The following is a 27,131-nucleotide window of genomic DNA, read 5'->3' on the forward strand; positions in this document are numbered from 1 at the left end:
TAACTCATAAAGTCATAATGCGACCATTTGCATTAACAAATTCATGATGTCGTGGCCAGATTATGTCTTTAAGCAGGCACTTCTGTCTCTAAGAACGACAAGGGTAAACAAGTTAATCAACCCAATACAATGAATATATATAAACTACAAGAGCTTAGTCCCAAAACTTGGGCCACATATAAAAACACAGCCCATAAGTTAGTTCTACAAAAATGGATACATTCTGCAAAATCTATATAAAGTCAGATCAATTCACATAAATTTTCGCGAGGTTAATTGCCGAGACGAGACTTCGATATCTTTTGTGTATATATTTGTGAGTGCAAAAAGCAGCAACACGAAGACTACTTGCGCACTCACAATTGCGAAATGACTAATGCTGTTGCCAATCTCCATCCAGCTCCCTGTGTTTTGGACCTGTGGTTGAAATGAACAAGAATATTGACCATATTGTTTACTGCGGAAGTAGGAATTGCCATTTAAACAGAGATAATTATGTAGACAAAAACCTCCCTCCGCTCCTAAATATTGGTCTTTCTAGATATTTCATCAAGTGACTACATACAAAGCAAAATGAGTGAATCTACACTATAATATGTCTAGATACATCTGTATGTGGTAGTCCATTTGAAATCTCTAAAAAGACAAATATTTAGGAACGGAGGGAGTAGTCTCTGTTTGAAACACAAAAAATATTCTAAATTATGTGGGAACTGAACCATGCATTATGTATTCCATGTGACTCTCCTGCATGGCAAATGTGCCCTGAACATAGTTATCAGCATAGGAAAATCAACATGTATTGAGCATTTCATCAACAAGTTTGAACAAAGAACATCTAGGTTCAACGGCACTTCTGAAGAGAAGAATTTTGGACTCAGGTGCAGTTCAATTTAAAATTATCGAAGGGCATATAACCCTTGAGGCCATGAACTCTACAACTTCAGTCTAAAAGCAACGGTTACAAGACCATTACTTGTACCAACAGAATGATAACTTACAAGCCCGCTTTATATACCACTATTCTAAGCGTGAGTGTAGAATAGCTTATTCTACACCCCCTAGTAACGCTATATACAAAATCTTGTAAAATGGTGTACAAAATGTAGTAATTTTGAAAATATTTTTTTATTATCCAAGTTTGTGATATACTATATTTTTTTAAAATCATTATATTTTGTATACTGCGTTACTATATTTTGTATGAAGTGTTACTGTGCTGTAGAATAAGCTATTCTACACTCACGTTTAGTTTAGCATTACTAACATGACAAACCAAACACCATTCAAATGTAATATAAGAAGTTTACCTGGCAGAGCTCTAACATGACAAACCAAACACCATTCAAATGTTAAGGGAATGAGAAATGACAAAAATTGTACTGTATATAAATTAACTATGGTCAATGAAAGAAAATAGCTAAAAGTGTTGAAAGAAAATTTCAGGTACATAAGGGCAGAACACACATACCAGAAAAAAGAAATGAATTGTCATCACATCTGAAAGCAGTATTACAAGAAAATAACAACCGATACGTGGAATCCGTACAATCTTGGTTATGGCACTAAATGTACATCTGCAGTAAGTCAGAACATACTGTATAAGCTTACTGACAAATAACAAGCAGTTGAACTTGAATAAAAATGACTAAATTATCTAGGTGTCATATGGAAGGCCCAAAGCCCCGTCTTCTGCAGACTGAACATGTTCCGTTTTCTATTATATGCTAGACAGCAGACGCTAAATAGGCACTCCACAAAACGAAAGGTTCCATACGGAAGATGCCCCATATGTATGTTTTTCCTTTCAAATATGCTAGAGGCAGACTAAACATGTTGAACAGGAAACGAAATTATTCCCAAAACCACCCAAGTGTACTAAGTTGAACATTACACATTTAACCCGACTGCATATGTCTATATACATCCATATGTAAAATGAAGATGAAAACTCTATAGTCTACTATTTTGTCAGATACAAAAAGTAACTGGTGTTTTAGTAATTATCATTACCCATTAAGGACCAAGAGATATATACTCATTCATTCATGGTGTATCAATTATCTTGAAGCTGTACAATTAATTCTTCCAAAAATTGCCTCCCAGAGAAAAACAAGGGAAGGTAGATTAGGATACAGATTTTTGCTTCATCCTTGTATCACACAGCAAAACTTGTTTTGTAACAGGAACCCTTTTTTTCGAGAAAACGCAAAAGACCTTTGCGTTCCATTTCATTGAAAAGGCGGGAGTTTGGGTTACAATCCTCCTAGGAGGCAAACATACAATGCAAAAGCGCGAAATCAGTGTACATCCCAGGTTTGGGGGTGAGGGCGCGAAGCCCCAGCGCTCTGGCTCTGGCCCAGAGGGCCGCCTCCTCCTTGATCTTGGTCATCAGCGCCGCGGTTTAGGGGCTAGCTCTCTCGAAGACGTAATCATTTCGGTGTTTCCAGATCATCCATGGTATGACCAGGGTTGCGGAGGCGAGGCCCTTGCTCATGGGCTTGGGCGTGAGCTGCCTCGCGGAGAGCCACCAAGAATTGATCGATGGCTCGCTGTCAGGCGGGTTGCAGGGTACCCTAAGCCAGCACAGTACCTCATACCAAATCTGCCGTGAGAATGGGCAGGCGAGGAGATGTTGGATGGCCTCCGGCGCCTGGTCGCATAGTGGGCAGCGCACAGGGTGCTGCAGGCCGCGGTGGGTGAGGCGGTCAGCGGTCCAGCACCAATCGAGGTGAGCAAGTCGATGGAAGAATCGGACGCGAGGCGGTGCCCAGCACTTCCAAGTAAGCTTCCAGGCGTTGCAGGTGCTGGATCCGTGGAATGTGGCTAGGTAGGCAGACTGGACAGTGTAGGTGCCCTTCGAGCTCCGAGCTCCACTTCCAGATGAGGCGATCCGGCTCGGCAAAAAGCGTCGTGTGCTCGATGAGGTGCCATAGCTGTAGGTATTCGCCGATCTCCTGTACGCCAATGGTGCCTTGGATGTCGTGCGCCCAACTGTTGGCCTGAAGGCCGTCCGCCACCGTCCGCAGTGTTCGGCGGCACTTTGGAATGCATGAGTATAGTCATGGCGCGATCTTGCAGACCGAGCGTCCCCCAATCCAGCGGTCCTCCCAGAACAGGGCCTTCATGCCATTGCCGATTTGCATGGTTGTCGAGGCGGAGAAGAAGGCTCGCTCGTCGTCGGAGAACTATAAATCAAGACCGCTCCAAGCTCTGGTGCTGTCAGTGCAGCTTAGCCACAGCCAACGTGTGTGTAGCGCGAGGCCGGTCCGCTCGAGGTCGTGGACGCCTAGTCCTCCAAGCAAGATTGGTCGGGCGACACGTCACCAGTTAACATGGCAATTGCCACCGTTGGCTTCCATGCGTCCTGCCCAGAGGAATCCCCTCTAGATTTTCTCAAGCGCCTTGATGATCCTCTTCAGAGGTGCTAGAACCGGCAGCTAATGGATAGGAATTGCGCTGAGCACGGCTTTAACGAACGCGAGGCGGCCGGCCTTGTTCATGAGCCGCGCCTTCCATGTAGGGAGCATGCCCGCGGTTTTGTCAACCACGGGCTGGAGTAGAGCAGCGGAGGGGCGCCTGATCGTCAATGGGATGCCAAGGTAGGTGATCGGCAAGTCCACGATGAGGCAGCCAAGCAAACCGATGACGGGCGCCACCTCATCGTCATCGCAACGAATAAGAGTGGCCCAACTCTTTAGGAAGTTCACCTGGAGGCCCGAGCCACGTCCAAAGAGCTGCAGGATCGCTTGCACCGCCAGGATGTTGCCCGGCAAGGGGTGGCGGAATAGGATCATATCGTCCGCATATAGTGATACGGCGGGGATCGGTCGCCGGGGGTGGAGCTGTTGCAGGATGTCCAGCTCGGTGCCGCGGCGTAGGAGGCGGACATGCGTGTCGACCGCTAGGACGAATAGCTGGGGCGAAAGGGATCGCCCTGTCGGAACCTGCAGCGGTGCCAGATGGCCGGGCCAGGCTTGCCATTCAGGAGCACCTTGGTGCTGACCGAGGAAAGAAGAATGGCCAGCCAGTCCAAGAAGCAGTCGCCAAATCCGTAGTGGCGCAGGACCTCGAAGAGGAACGGACAGCTAATCGAGTCGAAGGCCAGTATGCGAGGGGCCCCAAGCTGATGGAGTAGGCGCGCGGACTGCCGCACCAGGACGAAGTTGTCGTGTAAGCTGCGCCCAAGGATGAACGCGTTCTGGTTCGCGCTGACGAGTGCGTTGAGCTTAGGCGCGAGTCGCAACGAGAGAACCTTCGTGAAGATCATGGCGACGAGGTGGATGAGGCTTATGGGTCTGTAATCGCCGAGGCGCGAGCATCCGCACGCTTAGGCAGCAGCATCAGGAGCGCCTGGTTTAGGCAGCTAAAACCCCGGCCTCGAAGCGCGAATAGCTGCTGGAATACGTCAACAAGGTCTTGTTTGACGATTGGCCAACATGCGCGCAAGAATTCTGCAGTGAAGCCGTCTGGACCTGGCGCCTTGCGCGCGGGCATCCGCTTGACGGCCTGCCAGATTTCCTCGGCGTCGAAGGGTGCCTCGAGGTCGTCCAGGTAGGCAGGCGTGATGAGGGCGGAGAGCTCCAGAGTGCACTCCCGGGGCACGGCGGTGCCAAGCAGGGCATCAAAGTGCGCGTATGCCGCCGTGGCCATGTCGCTCGGGTCTGTGATCACCTCATCCTCGACCACAAGGCCGTGCACCATTTTCTTTTGCCGTCGATAGGTGCATTGCTGGTGGTAGAACGAGGTGTTGGCGTCACCGTCCTTTAGGGTCGCGAGGTGGGCGCGCCGGTGGGCAATGGTGCACTCCAAAGCAAGGCCAAGATAGGAGGCCTTGATCTGACGACGCAACCAGTCCTCATGCGGGGACAAGGCCCTGCTCTCCTGCGTTGTGTCGAGCCGAAGGAGAAGCTCCCGAGAGATTGCCAGCTTGAGGCGCACATTGCCGACGGTTCGCGAGCTCCAGCTCGTGAGTTTGCGCGCGATGGCCTGCATGCGCATCATGAAGCGCCGGAATGGGTCAATCTCGTGGACCGAGTTCCAAGCTTTCGCGACAACGTCTTGGAAGCCGTTAAGGCCTCGAAGTGGAAGCGCCGATGCGTCAGTGCCACCGAAGAGCAATCCAGGTAGAGAGGGTTGTGGTCGGAGACGACGGAGGCGAGGCAGTGAAGGTGACACACGCCATGCAGCTCCTCCCAGTCCGTGGTGTAGAGTACACAGTCGAGGTGGGCGAGGGTCGGGGGCGATTGCTCGTTCGACCAAGTGTAGCGTCGCCCGTTAAGGTAAACCTCCTTAAGTGCTAGGTCGTTGAGCACGCATCTGAAGCGACCCATCATGCGGCGGTTGACGTTTGCATTGTTCTTGTCCTCGTCATGGTATATAAGGTTGAAGTCCCCGCAAAGCATGCATGGCCCAGGGCATTCATCGCGGATGTCGCGTAGCTCCTGTAGGAAGGCAACCTTTGCGTCGTCATGCTGGGGTTCGTAGACCACGGTGAGCCACCACGGAGTGCCGGCACCGGACGGGGTAGAGACCTTCGCAGACAAGGCATTGGCGGTGAAAAGAGGATTGGTGATGGTCACCTCTCTACTCTTCCAGGCAGCAGAATGCCGCCACGGGTCCCTAGTGCGGGCAGGTACACGTAGTCGTCAAAATCCAAACCAAGAGTCTCAAGGACGACCGACGAGCAGATTAACTCCATCTTTGTTTCCTGGAAGCAGACGATCAACGCGTTTGCGGTTACAACTAGCGACAGGATGGCGTTCTGGCGAGCGCGCGCGTTGAGGCAGCACACATTCCAAACTAGGATCTTAGGGGCGTAATACATGGAACAGGGGTCGACGAGCGGGCGCGGTAGCACGGCTAGGCCTCGATCGGGCTACCGGCGATCACCGTGGTGATCAGCGCGATGGCAGGATCAATGGGGAGCTCACGATCGACCAGCGCGGCGATGGCCGAGAGGACGGACATGGGGAGAGGCGTCGCGAAGAGCCCATCGTAAGTTTGCATCTCCGCAGCCGTAATCTTCTGGTTGAGTCCGACGATCCCAAGAGTGCGCAGGATGTGGATTTGAGCGCGTCTTTCCGCCGTGGGCGGAGTTGCGGTCTTGCATGTCGTGGAGGAGGCAGATCACCCGCGCTGAGGGGTGAAGTTGGGCGGGCATCGCCTTTGCCGCCTCCCCGGGGTCGGTAGGGCGGGGTCGATCTGCTTGGTAGCTGCAGCGACGAAGTCGCCTAATGTCCAGGTAGTTGTCGCTGTTGCAGCAGCTCGCGGACGGGAGCGGCGCATCATGACCAGGGGCGAGGCGAAGCGCGTGGGGGTTCCCTGTCTTGAGGGGCTAGCAGCCTGGGCCAAGAGGCTGTTCATGGGTGCGGCATGTGCTACGTGAGGGGCCGCCAGAGAGGAGCCCGGGCTCTGCGCATTTCTCTCGGAGGGATCCAGAAGCACTCCGTCTTGGTCGCGTGGCAGGGTTGGCACAAAAGTTTGAACTTGCAGCATGCCGTCCCGTGTCGAGGGGATTGGGTCCGTGGACTGGTCAGCCTGGGGCATCACCACAGCAGGCGCTGACGAAGGCGAAGCGCCTCTTTGCCCCGACAAAGGATCAGCCTCGGGCCCGTGGTTGGGTGAATCTGGGACCTCACTGTCCAGCGACAGGTGGCCCATGGGGCTCTCCGGATCCACAGGGCTGCCAGGATTGGCCGGGTGCACTACGGCAACTGCATAGCCCTGGTCATGCGCGCAGGGTGACAGCGGCGGCGCATTCGAGGGGGGTTCTCCGCCAAAGGGGGTAGGACATCTGGCATCGGGCCGTCCTCTCCAGGACGCGTGGGTGGGCCAGCGAGCAGGGGTGCAGCCTTGGCACAGCCTCTGCGGCGCGCTTTTTCTTTCCACCCTCCTTCCCCTTCTGGAAAGGCGACGAGAACACCGTGGCCCACCAGCTGTGGGTCAGGGTTCCATCGTGCGTCCATGAGCACGTTCGCGCAGTGGCGCCGCCTCGACCGTACGACGGCGGGATGCGGGCCAACCAGTGACGACGGCTATCCCATCAGCACGGGCACGATGGTCGATGGCTCTCCAGCCAGCCGAGTCCACAACCATGCCGTCCACGCGCCGTCGCCGGCGTCGGATATGCGCCGTCGCTTGCGGCTACGGCGGCGGCCGCGGTTGCGCCCAGCCTCATCCTGGTGTGCCTCGTCGCCAACGTCACCACCAAGCGCGCAATCACTCGGGCTTCCGCCACTGCCGACAACGGCCGAAGCAGCCTGGTCAGTGACGGCGCCAAGGACCTTGATGGACACGGGGTAGATGAGTGTGCGGACGGTCGGCGGCAAGGTGCGGTTGCGGGCGGGGACAGTTTCCATGATTTCCAGGATGGCTTCATGTGCGCACCGTCAGCCGAAAAACGGCGAGGTCAGCACGCGACCACGTGCTCAGGTGCAGCCGCTCGATCCAACAGCTGGTGCCGAGCAGGTGCTTGGCGGTGGAGAGATGCCAAGCCTGCACCGGGATCCCATGCAGCTCCGGCTGGATGGTGTGCTCGAAGGAGCTCACGCCGACGTGGGCCAGCTTGTTCCATGGGCGGAGCGACAAGGTGAAGCCGGGTCTGTTGATGAAATGGTCGCCCGCAAGACGATGCATGGTCTCGTTGGTGGAGAAGATGAGGAAATCCTCCGGGTGGTGCACGTGGACGGAGAAGTCATCGGGCTAGAGGTCGAGGGAGGAGTGCAGCACAGCTTCGACCTCACCAGGCGTGACCACCGGCCTGGCTCCTGTGATGGAGACCACCATCCCACAGCGCAGAACGAGCTCGGCCTCCTTCATCTCAACGGAGCGTGGCATGACCACACGCACCGGGAGGGAGGGCTGGGCCGGCACGGCGGAGTCGCATGCCGCAACAGGTGGGGGCGGGGCCAGGAGGCGCTGCGGCTCCCGCGACGCAGCGGCCGAGGGGGTGGCGGCGCGAGGGGGCGCACGAAGCACGCCACGGCAATACTTGTGGCAGTCCCGGGAGCCGTGGCCGAGGTAGAGGCAGCGGATGTCGTTCGGGCAGTCCCTAACAGGGTGCGGAAACAGAGGCCGGCGCTCTCCGGCGACGGGCTGCGGGGGCTGGGAGCGCGTGGCCGCCTAAGGATGCGCGCGGTGGCGACGGTTTCTGCGACATGGGAGCATACACAACTACAAAGTTATTAGACTGAAACTTTGTCCAGCAGATCAACATTAACTTAAGGTTAAAGTCACCAGTGAAAATAATTGGACCGGGAGTAGCACTAGCCAGAGATTTTAGATTAGCCAACAAAAGCAAGCTTGTCTGCAATAGATTGAGGGCCATAGATGTTTACAATTGCCGCTGTTTACCAGAACTTCTTTGCAAACAGTTGATGGATACAAAATGAGCAGAGCAAAGACTCGCACAAACTGAAAGAATATTATCCTTCCAGGCAGTGATCACTCCTCCACTAGCACCAACAGATGGGGTGAAAGCGAAGTGATCAAAACCAGGACCACAAAATCATTAATAATGGGGCATCAAGCATATTCATCTTGGACTCTTGCAAACAGACAACTGACACATTCTTCTGTTGCATAACACCTGTAATAGCAGCTCTAGGGGTGGGTGAATTAAGACCACCGTACATTCCAAACCAAAAAATTGCACTGAATCATGGAAACTAAGCTGGCAAAGACTAGGAGGCTGTAAGATGCAGATACATAGCACCATGATAGTCGCTCGAGCAGTCTTCTGCATCCTGCGGCCACCAACCGCGTGCAGCAGCGCGTGGGCGCATCAATCTCCACCAGAGCCAGACCGTCCTTGACGTTCTGCCAATACTGCTGCTACTAACAGAGCAGCAGGGTCCTGCTGCTTCTCCTCAAATGGCAGCCCAAGCTTCTTGCAGATCAGCTTCTGAGCCTGCGAGATGGCATCGCTGCCGCACCTAGACTTGGCCCGATGGTGACACCTAAGCCTATTGGTTTGAACAGTGTGATTGCAAGGATGCCCGGGATCACAGGCTCGGGGATGTAAGCGATGAACCGGTCGAGGGCGGCGGAGGGGGGACGTTGTCACCGTTGGCGAGGGTGGCAGTGGGGGACGAGATCAGCGCGGGCAAATTGGTGGGCAGAAGACACACTGCCAGATATCTCACTAGCAGCAGTCTGCTGAATCGCATCTTGGGAGGCCAGGGAAACCTGCATGGGCGCAAGAGGGTTAAGAGAAGAGCCCAATGACGGCCGATCGACACATGTCATAAGGAGCGGGCGGCTCGGTTGCACTCTCAACGTTTTCCTGGCCCAAAGGCCCTTGGAAGCAGCCCAACTACCGGCTCGGCAGAAGGCGGGGGCAGTAGGTCATGCAACTCCAGGCGGAGAAGTTGCAAGCCCGCTTCCATCTAGTCAATGACAAGGGCAGCATGCACCGGAGCGGACCCAAGGATGGGCCCGACAGAGCAGGTGGTCTAGTCCCTCGCCTTGACCGTCTCGCGGTAGGCGTTGAAGAGGGAGGAGCCAGGGCTCGCATTTCCATCGCCCAAACATCAGCATCATAACGGCAATGCTCCAGCCACGGTGCAGCCAAGAAGAGAAAGCGCTCATGGGAGGGAGCAGGGCAGAGCTCACGGATGCTGAGGGTTGCACCAGAGTGCACGCGAGCTTAGGAGCTACAGCAGTGGCAAGCGGCCCGCCTGTGCAACCAGACGTGGTACAGCTGTCAGACAGCGTGGGACGCTGTGAGCATGCGCCCAACTGCACCGTTAGCCCACCGTTGCCCACCATGGACAGGAGGTAACACAGAGTGGAGTGTGTCCTGCGTCGCTAGGTCATCCACTGGAAGAGACGGAACAGGCGCCTGCAAACCAAGCACTTGCGGAGGGAGAGGCACAGGTGCCGGCAACAGACTGGACGGCGGCCCAGCATGGTGAGCACCCGGCTTGCGGCGCCAATTCGAGGAAGAGCTCCTGCCAAGACGGTACAAGACCGAACGGGCAAGCTCGGGAGAGGGGGGGCATCGATAAGCCCTCAAGCACAAGGGTAGCAACAGATGGAGGTGTCCCAATAACCGTCACCAGCAGCATCACTAGACGCCGCTAGAGTGCCCTCATGACACGGGAAGTAGGCGAGGGAGTCGAGATGGATCAGCACCGGGCACTGCAGGGCCACGGGGTGTGGGATGTCCAACAAATCCCATGGGTTGTCGTTGATGTTCTCGTCGAAGCCGGTAGGCGAGGGAGTCGAGATGGATCAGCACCGGGCACTGCAGGGCCACGGGGTGTGGGATGTCCAACAAATCCCATGGGTTGTCGTTGACATTCTCGTCGAAGCCGTCCGGCAGTGCGAGCAACTGGAGGGGTTGTTGTTCGGCAGCGATTTACCGACCCTAAACATCACCTTCTTCAGCGGCAAGTTGGGGTCGGCCATCCAAGCGTACACAATGAAGTGGCACATCGTCTGTTGTGTCGTCTCCACCAAGAAGGCCTCATTGGGCAGGCCCTCGATGAAAAGCCGGACGCGGTACCTAAGGAGGATCATCTCCGCGAAGAGGTTGGCCGCATAATCCTATAAGCAGATTGTGCCACATCCATCCATAAACAATCTCGCATATCTTGCTTTGCTGCTCCTTCACTATGGACGTTTGGAAGTTGCTGCTCTCAATGCCCAACCTGAAGCTGTCTCGAGCACCTTCTGCTGCTAACATTGTAGGCTGGTGGTCTAACGCATTGCTGCTCTCTCGGCTAGAAAACAGCATCGGTGGGGATCCCTAACCATCCTTGCGAGGTGGATGGTCTAGAAGGCAAGGAGCTGCAGGATCATCAATAACAAAGCTATCGCTGCTCATCTTGTTGCTAAGATCTCTGAACTGAATGTATGGTGTGGCGCCGGGGTGCCAGGGTGCAGTGTGACATCCTGAACATCTCTATTAATCTCTTGTACAGGCTAGCATCTCAGGTTTTTCTTTTCTTTTGTGCTTCGCTTTTCGTGTTCTGTAACTTCATTTATTCCTCTTAATATAATTGAAAGCAGTGCTGCTGCATTTCGTCAAAAAACTCACATATGATCAAAAAGGCAGAGAAAACTTACATGACAAGCATATATGGAATGAACAATTTGAAAATAAGAAGTGCCGTCATAAGAAATGGCTGCCATGAAAAAAAAAGGAGGAATGATCAGTAACTGGAATTAAAAAGACGACCTTAAAAAGAAAAACACATCACAAGCACTTACACTAAATATTGTGATGAATCTGTACACAGATGAGATCTCAAAGCTTGCAATACTTGCAAAATTACCAGTTCCAAAGAAAGCAACATTGAATAAGATCATCTGCAAGGCAAAATGCATTTGTAAAAGATACACAAGAACTAGTAGCAGAGGCCTTGGAACTTTGGAGCTGGTAAGGTAGGAAAGGTGGATGTGAATGTTGAGTGGCCTGAAAATACTGCATCAATCAAGAAATGCCTTCACACAGCCAATGGGTGTCAGGCTTGTGGAGGCAAATATGTGACAACTACAAGCACCAGAACATATATAAGGCAAACAAGGAACCTCAAGGGACTTAACAAAAAATGAAGTGCACTGATTTCAGTTCAATGAAACCCAACAATCCCTTTAACTCACTTGATATCGCTCATCAGAACCCTAAAATTTTAAGCCTATGATACTATCAATTCCATTGTCCTACTGCAATACCATCGAGTCTTTCTTCCTACCTATTGGCATGTCTACTGATTTCACAGGCTCCATTGGCTATCCCTACTAAAGGATTCAGCTTTGACTGTAGTTAATACATCTTCATATTGGCGGATGACCCGTGTTCATAAGATAATTAAATTTTTTTCAAGCAACCGGCAGGAGTGCTGCCTTTTCATCAAGAGAGGAGAGAACAAAGTATGTTTATAAGCTATTATTAGTCAGGAACCTTGTATAGTGCTGAACATCTTCCTCAGTGCTGTTATGCACCTCAGCTATGGATTGAGATCATATTACTCAGAAAGCATACTGCAGTCCAGAACACAAAATGGGAAAAGATCATAGGCTTACAAATAACAGAGGGATTCGTAAATCAGATAGTTGTAAGCATCTTTCGTCATAGCCATAAACTGATCCATCCGCAAGGCCACTGTGGCATGAAGAATTGCTTCCTTCAGAGCAATACAAGTTGGCAGATTCAAGAAATGTCCATCCCATGAGTACCAGCGCAAAAGCACTATAGAAAACCGCTTCATAGCTGCAGAGGTCAAATTTTCAAACAACGTATGATGTACATGTCATCCCATGGATATATCAACAAAATCTTTGATCTATGAATACTTCAACATAAGTTAACTGCATACCCAATAGAAAGCAGCAGAAACGGAGGAGCAAAACCCAAGAAGATAGATGTAAGACGGGATAGAACACTACAAGGTGAAAAGAGCGGTAGCGCCATCGCAAAACCTGCCAAAACATGATATGTTAAAAAAACAAACACCCAAAAGTCTTAGAAGTTCAGCAAGAGCAAACCAGGATAACAATAATCAAAAGATAGCCCATATGGTTTCAACAACAAAATGGTGCATGTTTAATGCAGTTTAGCAAACTCGATTTCAGATAGAAGAAGCTTTGTTGATCCGTGTGGTAATGTAAAACTAAAGTTAGTTTCTTTACCCGGGATCAGCTATTTCTCAGTGTCTCGGATAATTTGTATTTCCTTCTTTTAGATGTACAGTTTCTGTCAACATATTCCAGTGCAGTCCTGAGATCTTTTCCCGTAAAACTGAACACTGACATAAGAGCAACTCCAATGCACCGACCCATTTTGTCCGCGCGTGCCCGTTTGGGTCGCAGCGGACAGAAAAGTCGGCCCAACGCGCCAACCCAAACGGACCCAAACGGACGTGCGTCCGCTTTTCGTCTGCCTGACGACCCATTGCTGGCCCAAATTTGGGCCTCATTTGCGTTGGCGTGGACACGAAGCGGATGCGCGCTACGCGCGCCTGCTCCCCGCGCTGCTCCCCCTGGCCCGCCAGTCGGTGGCACATTGGCCATTCTCTTCCACCCCCATCGACAGCAAGCCCTCGCCCGCCCCACCCCGTCGCCGGCACCGCCCAGCTCCGGTGCCCCTGCCAGCAGTCCGCGCCCACACACCTCCCCCGCACACTGCCACCTCCCACATCGCCGTCACCACCGTCTCACCGCCGGGCCACCGCAGCTTCCCACCCCCACCCCGACGTCGCCGCAAGCACGAAGTCGCCCCCGCGCCCCCGGCCAGCTCCTTCGCCTGACGCGGACAAGCCAGCTACCTGGTCCAGAGGAGGCGCGCGTCTCTTCGCCGGCTAGCTTCTTCAACGACGCCCGCAAGTTGTTCGACAGTTTGCCCCCAAGGTACAAATGGACTCCGGCGACGAGTTCTTTTTCCACAATTTCCTCTGCGACTCCGACGATTCCTCATCCGACGATGAGGAGATGGTGGCTGCCTTGTTGGTCTATGACCACCTTAGTAGGAGCGGCCGTTGTTCCGGGGCTCGATCCCGGGGCACACTCCGGCGTTGAATCGCAACCGAGAGAGCGGCCATTTCCTTCTTTGGAAGGACCACTTTGAGACACCCAGCCCGCTCTTCAAACATCACCAATTCCGGCGCCGCTTCCGTATGGCTAGGCATGTTTTCAACCGTATACGGGAGGGGGTGGTCGGATATGTTAAGTATTTCGAGTGCAAGGAGGATGCCCTTGGAAAGATTGGATTCTCCTCTTATCAGAAATGCACTGGGAGTACCCGGTGATCTCATTGATGAGTACGTCCGTATGAGCAAGTCTACGTGCCTAGACTCCATGTACAAGTTTTGCAAGGCTGTGATTGCAATGTTTGGCCCTGAGTACTTGAGAGAGCCAACTGCCGAAGATATAGACCGCTTGTTGATGATGAATGCCAGCAGGGGCTTCCCAGGGATGCTTGGCAGCATAGACTGCATGCACTCGGAGTGGAAGAACAGCCCTTCTGCTTGGCAAGGGCAGTATAGGGGCCATGTCAAGGCTTGCATTGTCATACTTGAGGCCGTGGCCTAACAAGATCTCTGGATCTGGCACTCTTTCTTCGGCATGGCCGGATTGCACAATGATATCAACGTGTTTCAACGCTCGCCGGTGTTTGCAAGGCTTGCCGAAGGCAACTGCCGGCCGGTGAATGTTAACATCAACGACCACAACTACAACAAAGGATATTACCTAGCTGACGGTATCTATCCTTAGTGGACCACTATTGTGAAGACAATCCCCAACCCTATCGGAGAGAAGAGGAGGAGATTTGCCCGAGAGCAAGAGAGTGCTAGGAAGGATGTCGAGCGTGCATTTGGTGTGTTCTGCGATCTCGATGGGGCATCCTTCGGTATCCTGCTAGAACTTGGAGCACCAAGAAGTTGTGGGAGGTGATGACTACTTGTGTGATCATGCACAATATGATAGTAGAGGATAAGCGCCCAGGACGTATCTACGATCAAGGGTTTCAGTTCCAAGGTGACAATGTTGTGCCTGAGCATGGAGGAGGAGCGGCAATGTTTGCACAGTTCACCCAATTTCATAATCAAATGCGTGATTGGGAAACTCACATTCAGCTGCAAGATGATTTGGTTGAGCATATGTGGGCTCATGTTGGCAACCAATAGATGTACCTTTTTTTAAATGTATTTAAGACAATTTAATTTTTATTCGGCTTGTAAACTACAATATATTTATTTGGGTTGTGGAACTATGCTATATTTGTTTGCTTGTGAAACTATGCAAAATGTGTGTGTATTGATTGAAACACCACAGCAACCCGGCCGCGCGGGCAAATATGGGTCAGCGCGTTGGGCGCACTGCCGACCCAAACCAAAAACTGGGCGGATGTCGAGCGGACGGCCGACCCGAACGGACAAAACGCACGTCTGTTTGGTTGGCGCATTGGAGTTGCTCTTAGTGATTATGAATAAAGCTTATGCGAGAAACTTCACATTTCTGTGATATAATCATCCGAACTGATTGGACTATCAATTATCCTGTATTCCTATTACAACAATGAAAGAGAATTTTGTACGAGGTGATAGTCGTCAAGGCATCAACGCTCTATTAAGGGCAACTCCAAACGGCGGACCCATTTTGTTTGGTTGGGTCCGCGAGGGCAAAAACCACGGCCCAACATGCGGACGCAAACACATCTTCTGTCTGTCTCGTGTCCGTACGGACGCAAATCCGCCCCAAATTGGGCCGAATTTGCGTCCACACGGACACGAGACGGACGCACCGCGCATCCACTCGTGTCCAGCTCAGGCCCACGTGTCGGCCACCCAACCGACCCCCGTTGGTCCTACTTAATTCCACGTGTGCTGGCAGGCCCACATGTCAGCCACCCAACCTCCTCCCCACGCGTTTTTTTTTAATGCCACGTGTGCGGGGGGCGCCCAGTTCTCTTCCTCTTGCCCCGCAACCGTCCGACATAGAACCCTAGTCGCCGCCCACCGTCCCACCAGCCACCGGCACAACAATGCCATGGATATGGATCCCCGGGAAGGTCGAGAAGCACAAACACGAGGCCGGCTCCACCTCGGGGTAGAGCCGACGCCGCGCGGCAAGCTTCACCCTGACGCCACATGCGGCCCCACGACAACGTGTGTACGTCAGCGTCGAGCAGTGCGAGCGGTACTGGCAAGAGGCCACCCCGGTGTCGTGGCTTGACGCCCACTTACCAAACGGCTGGCACCTGAACCCGAAGAGGATTCCAATGCCTGCCGTTCCGGCCTCCGGCCGCACACGCATGGACCTCCGTTGCGACCCGGCGTTCGCCGTCAACTCGCCATTCTGGGACACTTGGTCCCATGACGATCACAACGTTGGCGTCGTTCCTACTTCGCCACTCATGCGTGTGCGCATGCCCCCAGTCCTTTGCCACCAACCGACGAAGCCTCCAGCTCTGACGAGAACGATTAGGCCTACAAAAAGGCCATCGAGGACTCCCAGCTCGCCAAGCAAGCCGAATGAGAGGGCCTGACAGAGCAACTAGCCTTATCGGCCGCAGGCGATGTCTCCGTGCGAGAGCGGCATCAGCAGCCGGTGGAGACAGAGAACGCGCTAGGGCCATTGGCGGGGCAATCTTGGTCATGGATGACCATGGTGCCCTACTCGCCGAGGTGGGTGTCATGCACGCTCATGTGGTTGGGCGCGTCCGAGGAGGAGGCCGAGCGGCACGCATTGTGGGAGGCCAAGCAGCGGCAGGTGGCGCGGCAGGATGCAGCGCATCAAAATCAGGCGGCGCAGGCGGCGTTGTTAGCGTGGCAGCAGGTGTTTTCATGGGAGGGGCCGGTGTTCGTCAATCTAACCGAAGAGGAGGACGACGGCGACAACTAGAATAGTTTTATTTAATGTTTTTTAGTTTTAATTAATGTAAGACTGGACTTCTGTTGGCTGTTTATTTTTTTAATTCGCAAATCCGAACCACGTCAAATGCGTCCCTTTTGGGCGTACCTACAAGCCGGTGGATGAAACCAGACTTTGTTGTCCGCCTAGCCGACCCAAACCGACAAAAAATAGACACATTGCGTGTCCGCTTGAGTCGACAAGTTGAAGTTGGCCTAAGACTAGTGGATACAAGTAGATTGCGTGTGTTTTGCAGCCAAGGATGACACTATGACCTTGATTCAATTGATTCTTAACAAACTAGTATTTGCTTTAAATTTTTAGTAAGTATTAGTGACGGTCTAGGAGTCCTATATTTCCTTTCTTGTACCTCAAGTCTTTTGTACCATGTATATGCCCCTCTGGCCTTGCAATACAATCAAGTTGAATCCATAACATGGTATTAGACCTCTAGGTTCTTTTTTCGCAGGCGCAACTCGTGCTCCAATCCAATATCGTGTCGTCGTAATCCTCTCGGCCGGCTGCTGTTTTCCTCCTCTACTGCCTTCATGTAAGACTGCTCTGGTCGCTACTCTCTCCCATGATCTGCTTCAAGTCAACGCAACGCCATCACCCAACAAGTCCCGCTGCCGCTCTTCGTCACCTCGCCCACGATTCACGCTTCTTCCCGATTGAGATTTCCTCCCGCTGTTGTTCCAGATCAAACTCTGTTGCCATCGATGTTCCAAGCCGATGTTCCAGCTCGACGCTCAGGCCATCGGCTCCTCTTCCGCCCCCCGCCGGCCGCCGGCGCGTTGCGCCCCATGCACCCCCACCCATGTCGTCGGCACTCATCCACGCACGTTCCGACCAGGTCGGTTCAGCTGAGTAGCTTGCACACGCATGTTGCGAGTAGATCTGCTCCGCTGAGTTAAAAAAAACAGAATGTTCTCGTCGGGTATGCATCTCCCTCGCTCCCCGACTCTTGGACGGTGTTTCCTATATTGGTCCTGTCTCGCACATGCGCTGTCTCTCGGTGCTTGGTGCTCGTCACACCTATGACGTCGTCCTTTCAGACATCTTTCGCAGGCTGTGCTGGTCACTATACAGCAAATCCTCTTGTGACCTTCGCACATGGTTATTGTTGCTCTACACCGACTCCCTTAATTGTTCGATGATTTTTGACGGTGCTCCATCTCGCGCATGCATCTTCTATCGGTGTTGCCTGCTATTCCGCTACTTGTTGTTCTTTGCTGCTCTTTGTCAACATCTAATGTGCACGGCTTTCTCCGCCTCTTCCACTCTTGCATTCACGATGACTTGCATCTCTGTCCCATGTATGATTTCTAGTTCCTAGCTCTATATTTTCCGCTGCGTCCACCAAATCCATTGATATTTTGTGTTTCTCATGTCATGCAAGTCCACCATATTGTCTGTCAGCCTTTTTCCGGTCCTTGTCCTTTCTATAGGATTTTTGTGGCCTCTCTTTGCATTGTTGATCTACGCCCATTCTCTTGTCGCCGGTTTTCTTGGGCATGATTTTGTGTGAAATGCTTCATTCTCTTGATGTGTCATCTTCTTCTGACAACCCATCTTCTCTTGATACTTATCTTGTATCTTCTAGTGATGCTGTGTCTGCAGTGTCTTCCTCTGATGCGCCATCTTCTTCTTTGGCTTGACTCGACAAGTTTTGAAGACTCCTCATGATACGACGACACTCTCAAGACGCGGAATTTGGATTATCAATTTTCTTTATGGTGTTACACTTCTTCAAATGCAATGCTATTGCATACGCTTTGCATTTGAGAGGGGGGGGGGTATATTAGCATCGGTCTAGGAGTCCTATATTTCCTTTCTTGTACCTCAAATCTTTTGTGATATATTAGATATCAAGCCTTTTGTGCTATATATATGCCCCTTGGGCCTTGCAATACAATCAAGTTGCATCCATATAACATTAATGTCCTTTTCAAATCTCCAATCCACAATGGGTAGATCTATCGCATATATGCGAACACATAGTACTTCAGAAGCAATACATTTATCAAATTCAAAGTGGATTCCCCTCTCGAACTGAGCTATTTCTGCTTTTTCTAACACAAAGTTAGAGTTGTTCGATGGAAAAATATTTTTATAATCTTTTCCTGCTTTTTCTTTTAAAGTGCATTGGCATGCCAAAAGGTCGGCAACCATCCAAACAAAGACCAATTTTTGAGCCATGGCCAAAATTTTGCTAAGGTACACTTTGGCCACAATCCAAACATTCCCATAGCCATGAAAAACTGAAGTGAGAAAGAAATGTGAGATACTGGAGATACTTAACAGCACGACTGCAAGATTATAGGGTCAGTGTTTATGGCTTACCAGCTACACACCAGTTGATCAACTGGTGCAACAGGTGCAGTTCTTTGTGCTGGGACCGATGAGATGTAGTTAACCACACCATTATTGAAGACACTGAGATCAAAATAACCTAGAGCACATGACAGCTGTCAACACTGTCTCAACTTAACTTTCACAAAATAAATATCAATACAACAAATTGCCTTTTGTACCTGAACGAAAAATAGCTTGGAGGATTTAGGGGCTTGTTTGTTTGCTCGATTAAGATACAACCAAAAGGTAGTGGTATTGATGGTCGCCCATCTCGAAGCCATTGCGATCAGTATTATAAGTGCCCCACTAAAAATTCTGCACAAGTAAGATTCATCAAATATAATAAATGCAAGTAAACACAAAACAGAAAAATTAAAATGTGGTGACAGTTAGATGTGTATGCCTTGACTCTCAAAGTCATAAATTTCAGAGAACAGCATTGATAGCATATTATGTATATGTAACTTTTAAACTCTCTTGTGTTAGCTAATATTAAAAAAATGAAAGAAACATTGTATTAATACTGTGAGCAAAGAAGCATACACTAAGTTGTTGTTCTCTGGAATTTCAGCTGGCATCAATGTGAATACAGACAGGAACCAGCATGCGAGCCATGTGTATATTGCAACAGCAGGGCTAGCTTCAATAGAAAAGGCTCCACAAACTGAAGCTAGTATCCCAAGGGCCAAAAAGCACCAGGTATAAAGCTTCCGATCAAAGAAGCTCATAACCTGCACAGAAGTATCAAATCCCATGTCAAATATCAGTCTTATAAAACTTAAACATTTGAGATGTCAATAACAGGTGGTGTACGCACCAGAAACTCCAATATGAGCAATGCAGCAACCGAACTGATCAGAAGATTCATATTGTACTTAAATGGCATATTAAACAATTCTCTCCATGCTGACTTCATGAATTCATAGTTTTGTACAATTCTTGTCCAAAGGAATATTGTCACAAATACATAAGCATGGTAAAGAGGTGGAGATTTCTCTAGAAGTAGTATAATGGATGATAAACCCATGAACAAGCATCCACCTATGTATACCTGAAACCAGGAGAGATAAGATGAAAATAGTGTAAAGGACCACATCAGCTGTCACCAAACAGAAAAGACATTCCAGTAAATTATAATTATAATTCATCATTTCTCAAGTAACTTTGAACAGTTCACAAGATGAATAAGTACCAAACCCATATATTTTGAACATAATTCTATCTGACGCTTATGTAAATTTTACAGCAATGCTGGATTTCATTAGGGAAAATATGGGTATCTGAGAGAAAAAGAATGAACAAGTACCAAACCCACATATTCTGAACATAATTCTATCTGACGCTTATGTAAATTTTACAGCAATGCTGAATTTCATTAGGGAAAGTAAGAGTATCTGAGAGAAACAGAAACAAAACATATATGAAAAGGGCAACCCGGTGCATGTAGCTCCCGCTTGCGCAGGGTCCAGGGAAGGGTCCGACCACTTTGGGTCTTTAGTGGATAAAAAATATATTGATGACAATCCACCCTGAGCAAGCTAGAGAAGGGAAACTCCATGGACTGACTCCATTGTCTCCACCCCATAGGAACTACAAGATCACCGTAAGGACACCTTCGGCATCCAGGAGTCTATAGCAACAGAAGCATGTGTTCACACAATGTTATAGACATAGAATCGTACTTAGATAATCTTACTTTCATGGAGGTATTCTTGGGATAAACTTGAGTCCTCTTTAGAAGATTAGCAGGAAATGTTGTATAAGACTGTAGCACATGTAGAATGAGGTTTGCCATCCATCCAATGTATCCAAGGGTAATGGTTGTCATTAACATGAACCAGTCGTATGTTTGGAAATAATGGAGACCAGCAAGAGCCATACTACGGAGCTCTTCAGAATACTTCATGGCAGTTTTGTAGTCCCTTGCAGATATTAGATCTTCGATTCGATCGAGGACAGACGAATAGTTCACCAGTGGTTTAAAAGGCTTGAAATAGAGTGAACTGGATTGCTTCTGCTCTGAGATTGTCAAGGAAAGACATGTGTGGAGTAAGAATATCATCCGATGTATTCAGCTTGGAGGCGATAAATTTGCATAAAGTACAAAGGTGATTGCCATGATGGGATAACAGTTTCCAACGGTCTGCTGTAAAACATTGACTTCAGCGGACAAATAATGAAATAGTCCCCATCAATCATTATCATTCCAAGTCTTATGTACAATTGAGTGCAACAGCCTACTAGCTTAGAAGAGTGGAGTAAGCAAAAAAAAAATACAAATATGTTTCAGATCTTGTTCTGAATGGGTACCTGACTTTCGGAGAAACTGGTTAAGAATTTGCTTTGTGTTGGCCAGAACTGCTTCAACTTCATCAGACTGTAAAATAAAAGAGAAATAATTGGGATATAGAATTCAACGAGAAGTTTGCAAGCCTAGGCTGCAAGCACAGAAGAATTTTTGGATAGTACTGTGGTGCTTATTGCCTAACCTTGCTTAACTTCAGATAATGAGAAGGTAAGTTCCCCACAGAATTCAAAGGGCATGGCAGACCAACAAGTGTCGCCTGCAAAATTTATGAACGACTGAGAAAATGCAATATTGTGTTTACAAATGTAGAACATGCTGAGGAAGAAAGGAAAATAAGGTATACTATTGTAAACAACCATTAAAGGAGCTATATCAGCCTGGTTGACATCAACTCTTTCGAAGCCTTCAAGAGCCCAGTTCTGTGGCGTGGGCATATCGTGTCTGTGGTCATCAACAAACCGAAAGCCATCATCAGGTTTGTCTGTATAGGCCAAGAATTTTGGGCTCCTGATTCCAGCCCCCCATGCTACAAGTGGAGTATCAGTATTTGAAGGGTGTCCGTCTCCATGGCTTCCTATCAGTAGAAATGCATAATTATATTAGTATCATAAAAACATTGGCATCATAAGATATGATGAGCCATGTACTACCAACCAACCCTATTCTCCAAACTATAAGTGAAAAATCAAAATTGGCATCATTAAAATGCATAATATGATGTACCAAGTACCAACCAACGCTACTCTACAGAATAAAAAGTGAAGCAAGAAGCAGAAGCCTCTGCTATTACTAGCAGGTCAGCAATACATGTGATTGTGATGCACAACACCCTGAGGCAATGCCATGCAAGGTTAGACCAAAATCAGTAGACTGTGGAGTGTTAAGATGCCATGCCCTGAGCTGTCAAACCCTGTAGGTCTAGAACTTTATAGGGATCTCTAGCCCTAAAAAGCATATGGAAAACCCGAAAAAGGGGAGGGAAGTTGATGGGTGAAAACATTGTGTGTGTAGTACTTTATCGTACCTTTGTCGCTCATTCCATGATCTGCAGTAAAAACATAAGCTGTTCGGTTGTCATTGAAGTAGCTTTCCATGAGATTGTACATTCTCTCAGCTATTTCATCAACAACCTTGACATTGTTCAGATAGATGCTTGAATAGGGCCGATGTGCATGACCATTAGAATCGCAACCCAGCAAGTGCAGAAATATAACCAACTTATCCTGTAGGAGTAACTGCCTCAATTTAACATCATCAAGAGACCTGTTGAGAAGACCTTCAAACTGGTCAAACGACCAATGATCCAAAAATGATGCATCTGCAATCAAGGTCTCTAACCAAGTGAATAAATGATTCCATAGACAAAATAAATCAGAAAAGTAGAGGATTGATGCCTTAGATTATGTGATATTTAGAGTTTCAATTGGATCAAAACATTTAATTATTCATACAAGAAACATAGCAATTGCAGTATTAACTTTTTTTAACTCATCGCACAAAAGGTTATAAGTTCAACAATGATAATTGCGAGTTCCCAGATTTCTGAAAATTATGACCTAAACTCAGAAAGCAGATCTAGAACCCTATTTACATCCAAATTATCAACTCAAAGACTGTAACATAACTTTTAGAGTACAGGAATATTCAGTATGATGTGCATGCATTAAGTAAGCACAGCATTACCAATATATGGTGACAAAGGCACAAGATGATTCTCTGATTATCATATAAATCAAAACACAGTAAAATACAGATGATCCCGTTGCGAATTTGTTGCATGCAGTATCAATAAGTCTGACCTGTTGCAAAGTCTTCGTATTCATGTGGATAACTACCCCAGGTACTGTGAGGTAGGCTGCTACAGAATATAGGAACAATATCTGGACTCCCAAACGAGATAGTGTGTCGACTTTGATTGAATACAGAATCAAACTCAACTGGATTGGCCTTCCATCCTGCACTAACAATAAGTGAAATGTGTAAATATCGTGGAAGCAATTTCATGCAACAAGTCATCAGTTCCTACATTTATCTCTGAAGTGCCTTCATACCCCAAATTTCCAATAACACGAAACAAACTATCGTACGACATCAGGGAATAGCACTATAATTGGTGTTTGTTAATTATAATCAAGTGCAGGCAGTAAATCCTACAATTACAAACAATCATACTCCGATGGACCATGGTCACTGGGACATGGTCCAGTACATGCATAGTGGCAAGTATGTCAGTGGACTGTGTGAATAAGTACCACCCGCAGTATTCCAGTAGTAACAAAAAAATAAACAATCGCACCTGATTCATACATATCACTCCAAAGTCCTGATAACTGCCAAGGAAGCCCTTACCAGATTAAGCAATGAAGAAACTGAATCCAGTAGACTAGAATATTACAGCAAGCTGAATGACTTGTTGTAAAAACATGTAATTATAATCAATGCAGGCTGTAAATCCTATACTTTCAATGAATCATAATCCGACGGACCATGGTCACTGGTACGTGGTCCAGTACATGCATAGTGGCCAGTATGTCAGTGGTCTGTGGGAACAAGTGCCACCCGCACTATTCCAGTAGTAACCCAAAAAAAAAAACAATCGTACCTGATGCACACATCACTCCGAAGTCCTGATAACTGCCAAGGAAGTCCTTATACCAGATTAAGCAATGCAGAGACTGAATCCAGTAGACTAGAATATTACAGCAAGCTGAATGACGTTGTAAAAACATGTCCATGTGAGTCTTGTCGAGTCCAATGTATTTCCATGACTTAACTTGCCATTGTTCTTATCCACAAACACCCACCACTGAACACTAACGCCAACGTTGTAACTGAGACAGTGTGTTCTAATCAAATTGCTCGCATAACTCCTAAAAACTGAAATAACTAATGATGACGACGCGTTGTACACCCCAGCGCTGCTCCAGGCTACTCCTTTTCCCCAACCTCACCGCCATATCCCAAATTTCCAATAACACAAAACAAACTATCACACGACAGCAGGGAATAGAACTATAATTGGTGTTTGTTGATTATAATCAATGCAGGCTGTAAATCCTATACTTTCAACGAATCATACTCCGATGGACCATGGTCACTGGTACATGGTCCAGTACATGCATAGTGGCCAGTATGTCAGTGGACTGTGGGAACAAGTGCCACCCGCACTATTCCAGTAGTAACAAAAAAATTAAACAATCGTACCTGATGCACACATCACTCCAAAGTCCTCATAACTGCCAAGGAGGCCCTTGCCAGATTAGGCAATACAGAAACTGAATCCAGTAGACAAGAATATTACAGCAAGTTGAATGACTTGTTGTAAAAACATGTCCATGTGAGTCTTGTCGAATCCAAAGGTATTGCCATGACTTAACCAGTCATTGTTCTTATCTGCAAATACCCACCACTGAACACTAACGCCAACGCTGTAACTGAGACAGTGAGTTCTAATGAAATTGCTCACGTAACTCCTAAAAACTAAAATAACTAATAATGTAGACGTGCTGTACACCCCAGCGCTGCTCCAGGCTACTCCTTTTCTCCAACCTCACCTCCATTACCACCCACCCACCCCTCTCCTTCCCAAAGACAGAGACAGAATTGTCCTCCCCTCACATCCATTGCCCCCTCACCCCTCTGTAAGCTGTGCCAGAATCGTCCAGATCTTTGAAGTGTGATTATTAACAGTAAGTAACTACTTTGGAGCCTTAAAATGTATGAACCGAGCATGTTATGGGGTTGGCAGTAACCACAACTAACAGTATGAATTCAAGTTGGCAGTAAGCACCAACAACCAACATTGCACTAGCTCTTATGAACATGAAGAACACTACTGCCCAATAGAGATACACTGGAACTAGAGATGAAACAGCGCACCTTTTGTTACAGCACTGGGATCCTCGTAGAAGCCGGCGATGATGGCGACGTGCCCTGGCCTGGACTCGGTGGGTGGCCGCGCGTGACTGACGCCCCACCGGCCCTTCTCCTCAATCACCCCACGCAGGAATGGTGCCCTATACCTTCCCCGCTCGTCCGGCTCGAAGAACTTGTCCGCCCTGAGCCCGTCCGCTGCAGCCACCAAAATTTTCAAAACCCTCACTGCATCACACCCACAGAAAACACGGACGAAAACCCCCCAAATAGAGTGAAAGCCTGAGCAGCAGGATCAGAAGAGGATCGGAAGGGGGGGGGGGGGGGGGGGGGCGACGAACCAACAAGGAGGACGAGGCGCTTGGCTGGAGGCGCGGAGAGGCGGGGCGGCACCGGGGCCATGCCGTGGACGATGGGGGACTTGAAGTAGATGTCGAATATGCTCAGCATGTACACGGCGTGGAGCACGATGCCGAGGACGACAAGCCACCGCTCGCGCCGCCGCGTGGAGGCGGACGACGAGTGCGCCTGCGGGCGGGGGCGGCCGGCCATTGCACGGCGGGGACCGGCTGAGCCGTCGAGGGGAGATGGTCAGATGGATCTGGGACTGAGAAGGGACGAGAAGCGGGAAGGCGTTGGACTGACACGACTGGTGCGCACCAGAGTGTGCTGACGTCAACTTAACGCAATATTTGAAGTGAATTGCAAAAAACCACCTGTTCCGAGATTGCCATCACATTTCTTCCTCACACAATTTCCTTACTAAAACTAGTAGAATGCACGTGAAGGAAGAAAACCGAATATTCATACGTTGCCACGGAATAATAAAAATATAGACACGTTGATCAAATTATTCTTCTAATTTAGAAATACGAGTTAAACATAGTTACATCCAGTTTTCATGATGCAACGATAAATATAAATTATCTTTATTTTTTTTCCTTCTGGGCAATCTTGGTATCTCCTTAACCATCCAAATCGATCGTCACCCAAAAACTGATAACTGGATATATATCATTTACTTTTAAATAATATTAGTACTCCCTCTGTAAATTAGAATAGTAACGCAAAAAAAGTATTAAATGTTTTCAAACAATTCTGAATTTTTTATAGATGTTTATGTTAGTGTTGCAAACATGCATGACAATTTGATGCAAAGCGGAGCAGCGGTGTTTCATCGGCAAAAAAAACAAATTTAGGGTGATATTTTAGTGTTTGATTTGTTTTTTTTGCACAAGTCAAAATGTTTAAGCTTTTGCCTCCAAATTTGCAGGTGGCACTTGGATGTGACTAAGTATACAAACAAATTTTGTCTTGATTATTTTATAAAAAAAATTAGGCCCGAAAGCATATGCTTGAAAGTGCAACTATCCCTGAGTGGTTTTGGTAATTTGTAACAACATATAGCTTGTTGAACTAATGCTTTTTTAAGATGATCATTTCAGAAAGTTCAATGATTGACATGGCATGGACTAGGAATGTGGACCCCTCAAAATGCTAAGGACACATATTGGCTCAAAAGCTCAAGACTGTTCTTTTCCGTTTTAATGATCCAAGATCACATTGAGTCCATAGGAAAGCCAATACTATTAAAAGGGAATGAGGTGTTGCTTAATGGCTTGCTTGCTCAAAATGCTTAGTGATATGCTTCAAAAGCCCTCAACCACTTTCTCATATCCACATATATCCTAAACCTAAAGTCAGTTCGGTCTCACCAATAGGGATCTCGGTCTCATCGAGATGGAATTGCAAACTCTCGGTTTCCTTTCGTAACATTTCGGTCTAACCGAGATGAGCGATCAGTCTCACCAAGTTCGCAATGCAAACTCTCTGTTTTCTTTTCGTAACGTTTCGGTCTCACCAAAATGAGCGATCGGTCCCACTGAGTTTGCCTGGTCAACTTTCTGTTTGCCTATTACAGAAATCGGTCCCACCGAGTTTATGTGATCGGTCTCATCGAGATTACGTTATGCCCTAACCCTAATGAAATCGATCCCACCGAGTTAACATGTCAGTCCCACCGAAAATCCTAATGTTCACATTTTGAACTAAATTGGTTTGATCGAGTTTCATGATTCGATCCCACCGAGTTCGGTAGATTTTGTGTAACGGTTAGATTTTGTGTGGAGACTATATATACCCCTCCACCCAACCTCCATTCGCGGAGAGAGCCATCGAAATGTGCCTACACTTCTACCATTCATTTTTTGAGAGAGAACCACCTACTCATGTGTTG

General features: G+C 48.7%; 1 protein-coding gene across 2 annotated transcripts; it reads right to left on the reverse strand.

Moving 5' to 3' along the window:
* Positions 1 to 25,562, reverse strand: LOC123127513 (GPI ethanolamine phosphate transferase 1). Of its 2 annotated transcripts, none has more exons than XM_044547242.1 (18): positions 25,237 to 25,562; positions 24,902 to 25,093; positions 22,822 to 22,977; positions 22,047 to 22,340; positions 21,379 to 21,596; positions 21,204 to 21,278; positions 21,025 to 21,091; positions 20,411 to 20,733; positions 19,532 to 19,765; positions 19,258 to 19,445; positions 18,894 to 19,029; positions 18,703 to 18,811; positions 12,327 to 12,429; positions 12,034 to 12,220; positions 11,218 to 11,316; positions 11,074 to 11,132; positions 1,472 to 1,577; positions 1 to 417 (listed from the first exon to the last, which is right to left on the reverse strand). In XM_044547242.1, exons 1-18 carry the CDS (start codon positions 25,445 to 25,447, stop codon positions 253 to 255), a joined length of 2,922 nt encoding a protein of 973 aa, XP_044403177.1. In that variant the 5' UTR covers positions 25,448 to 25,562; the 3' UTR covers positions 1 to 252. The 2 variants fall into 2 exon arrangements, with proteins under 2 accessions (XP_044403177.1, XP_044403176.1); XM_044547241.1 differs by having other exon boundaries at positions 24,902 to 25,123; positions 25,237 to 25,560.
* Between the last annotated feature and the right edge of the window lie 1,569 nt (positions 25,563 to 27,131).

This window comes from Triticum aestivum, chromosome 6A, assembly GCF_018294505.1.
Source record: "Triticum aestivum cultivar Chinese Spring chromosome 6A, IWGSC CS RefSeq v2.1, whole genome shotgun sequence".
Taxonomy (NCBI): Eukaryota; Viridiplantae; Streptophyta; class Magnoliopsida; order Poales; family Poaceae; genus Triticum; species Triticum aestivum.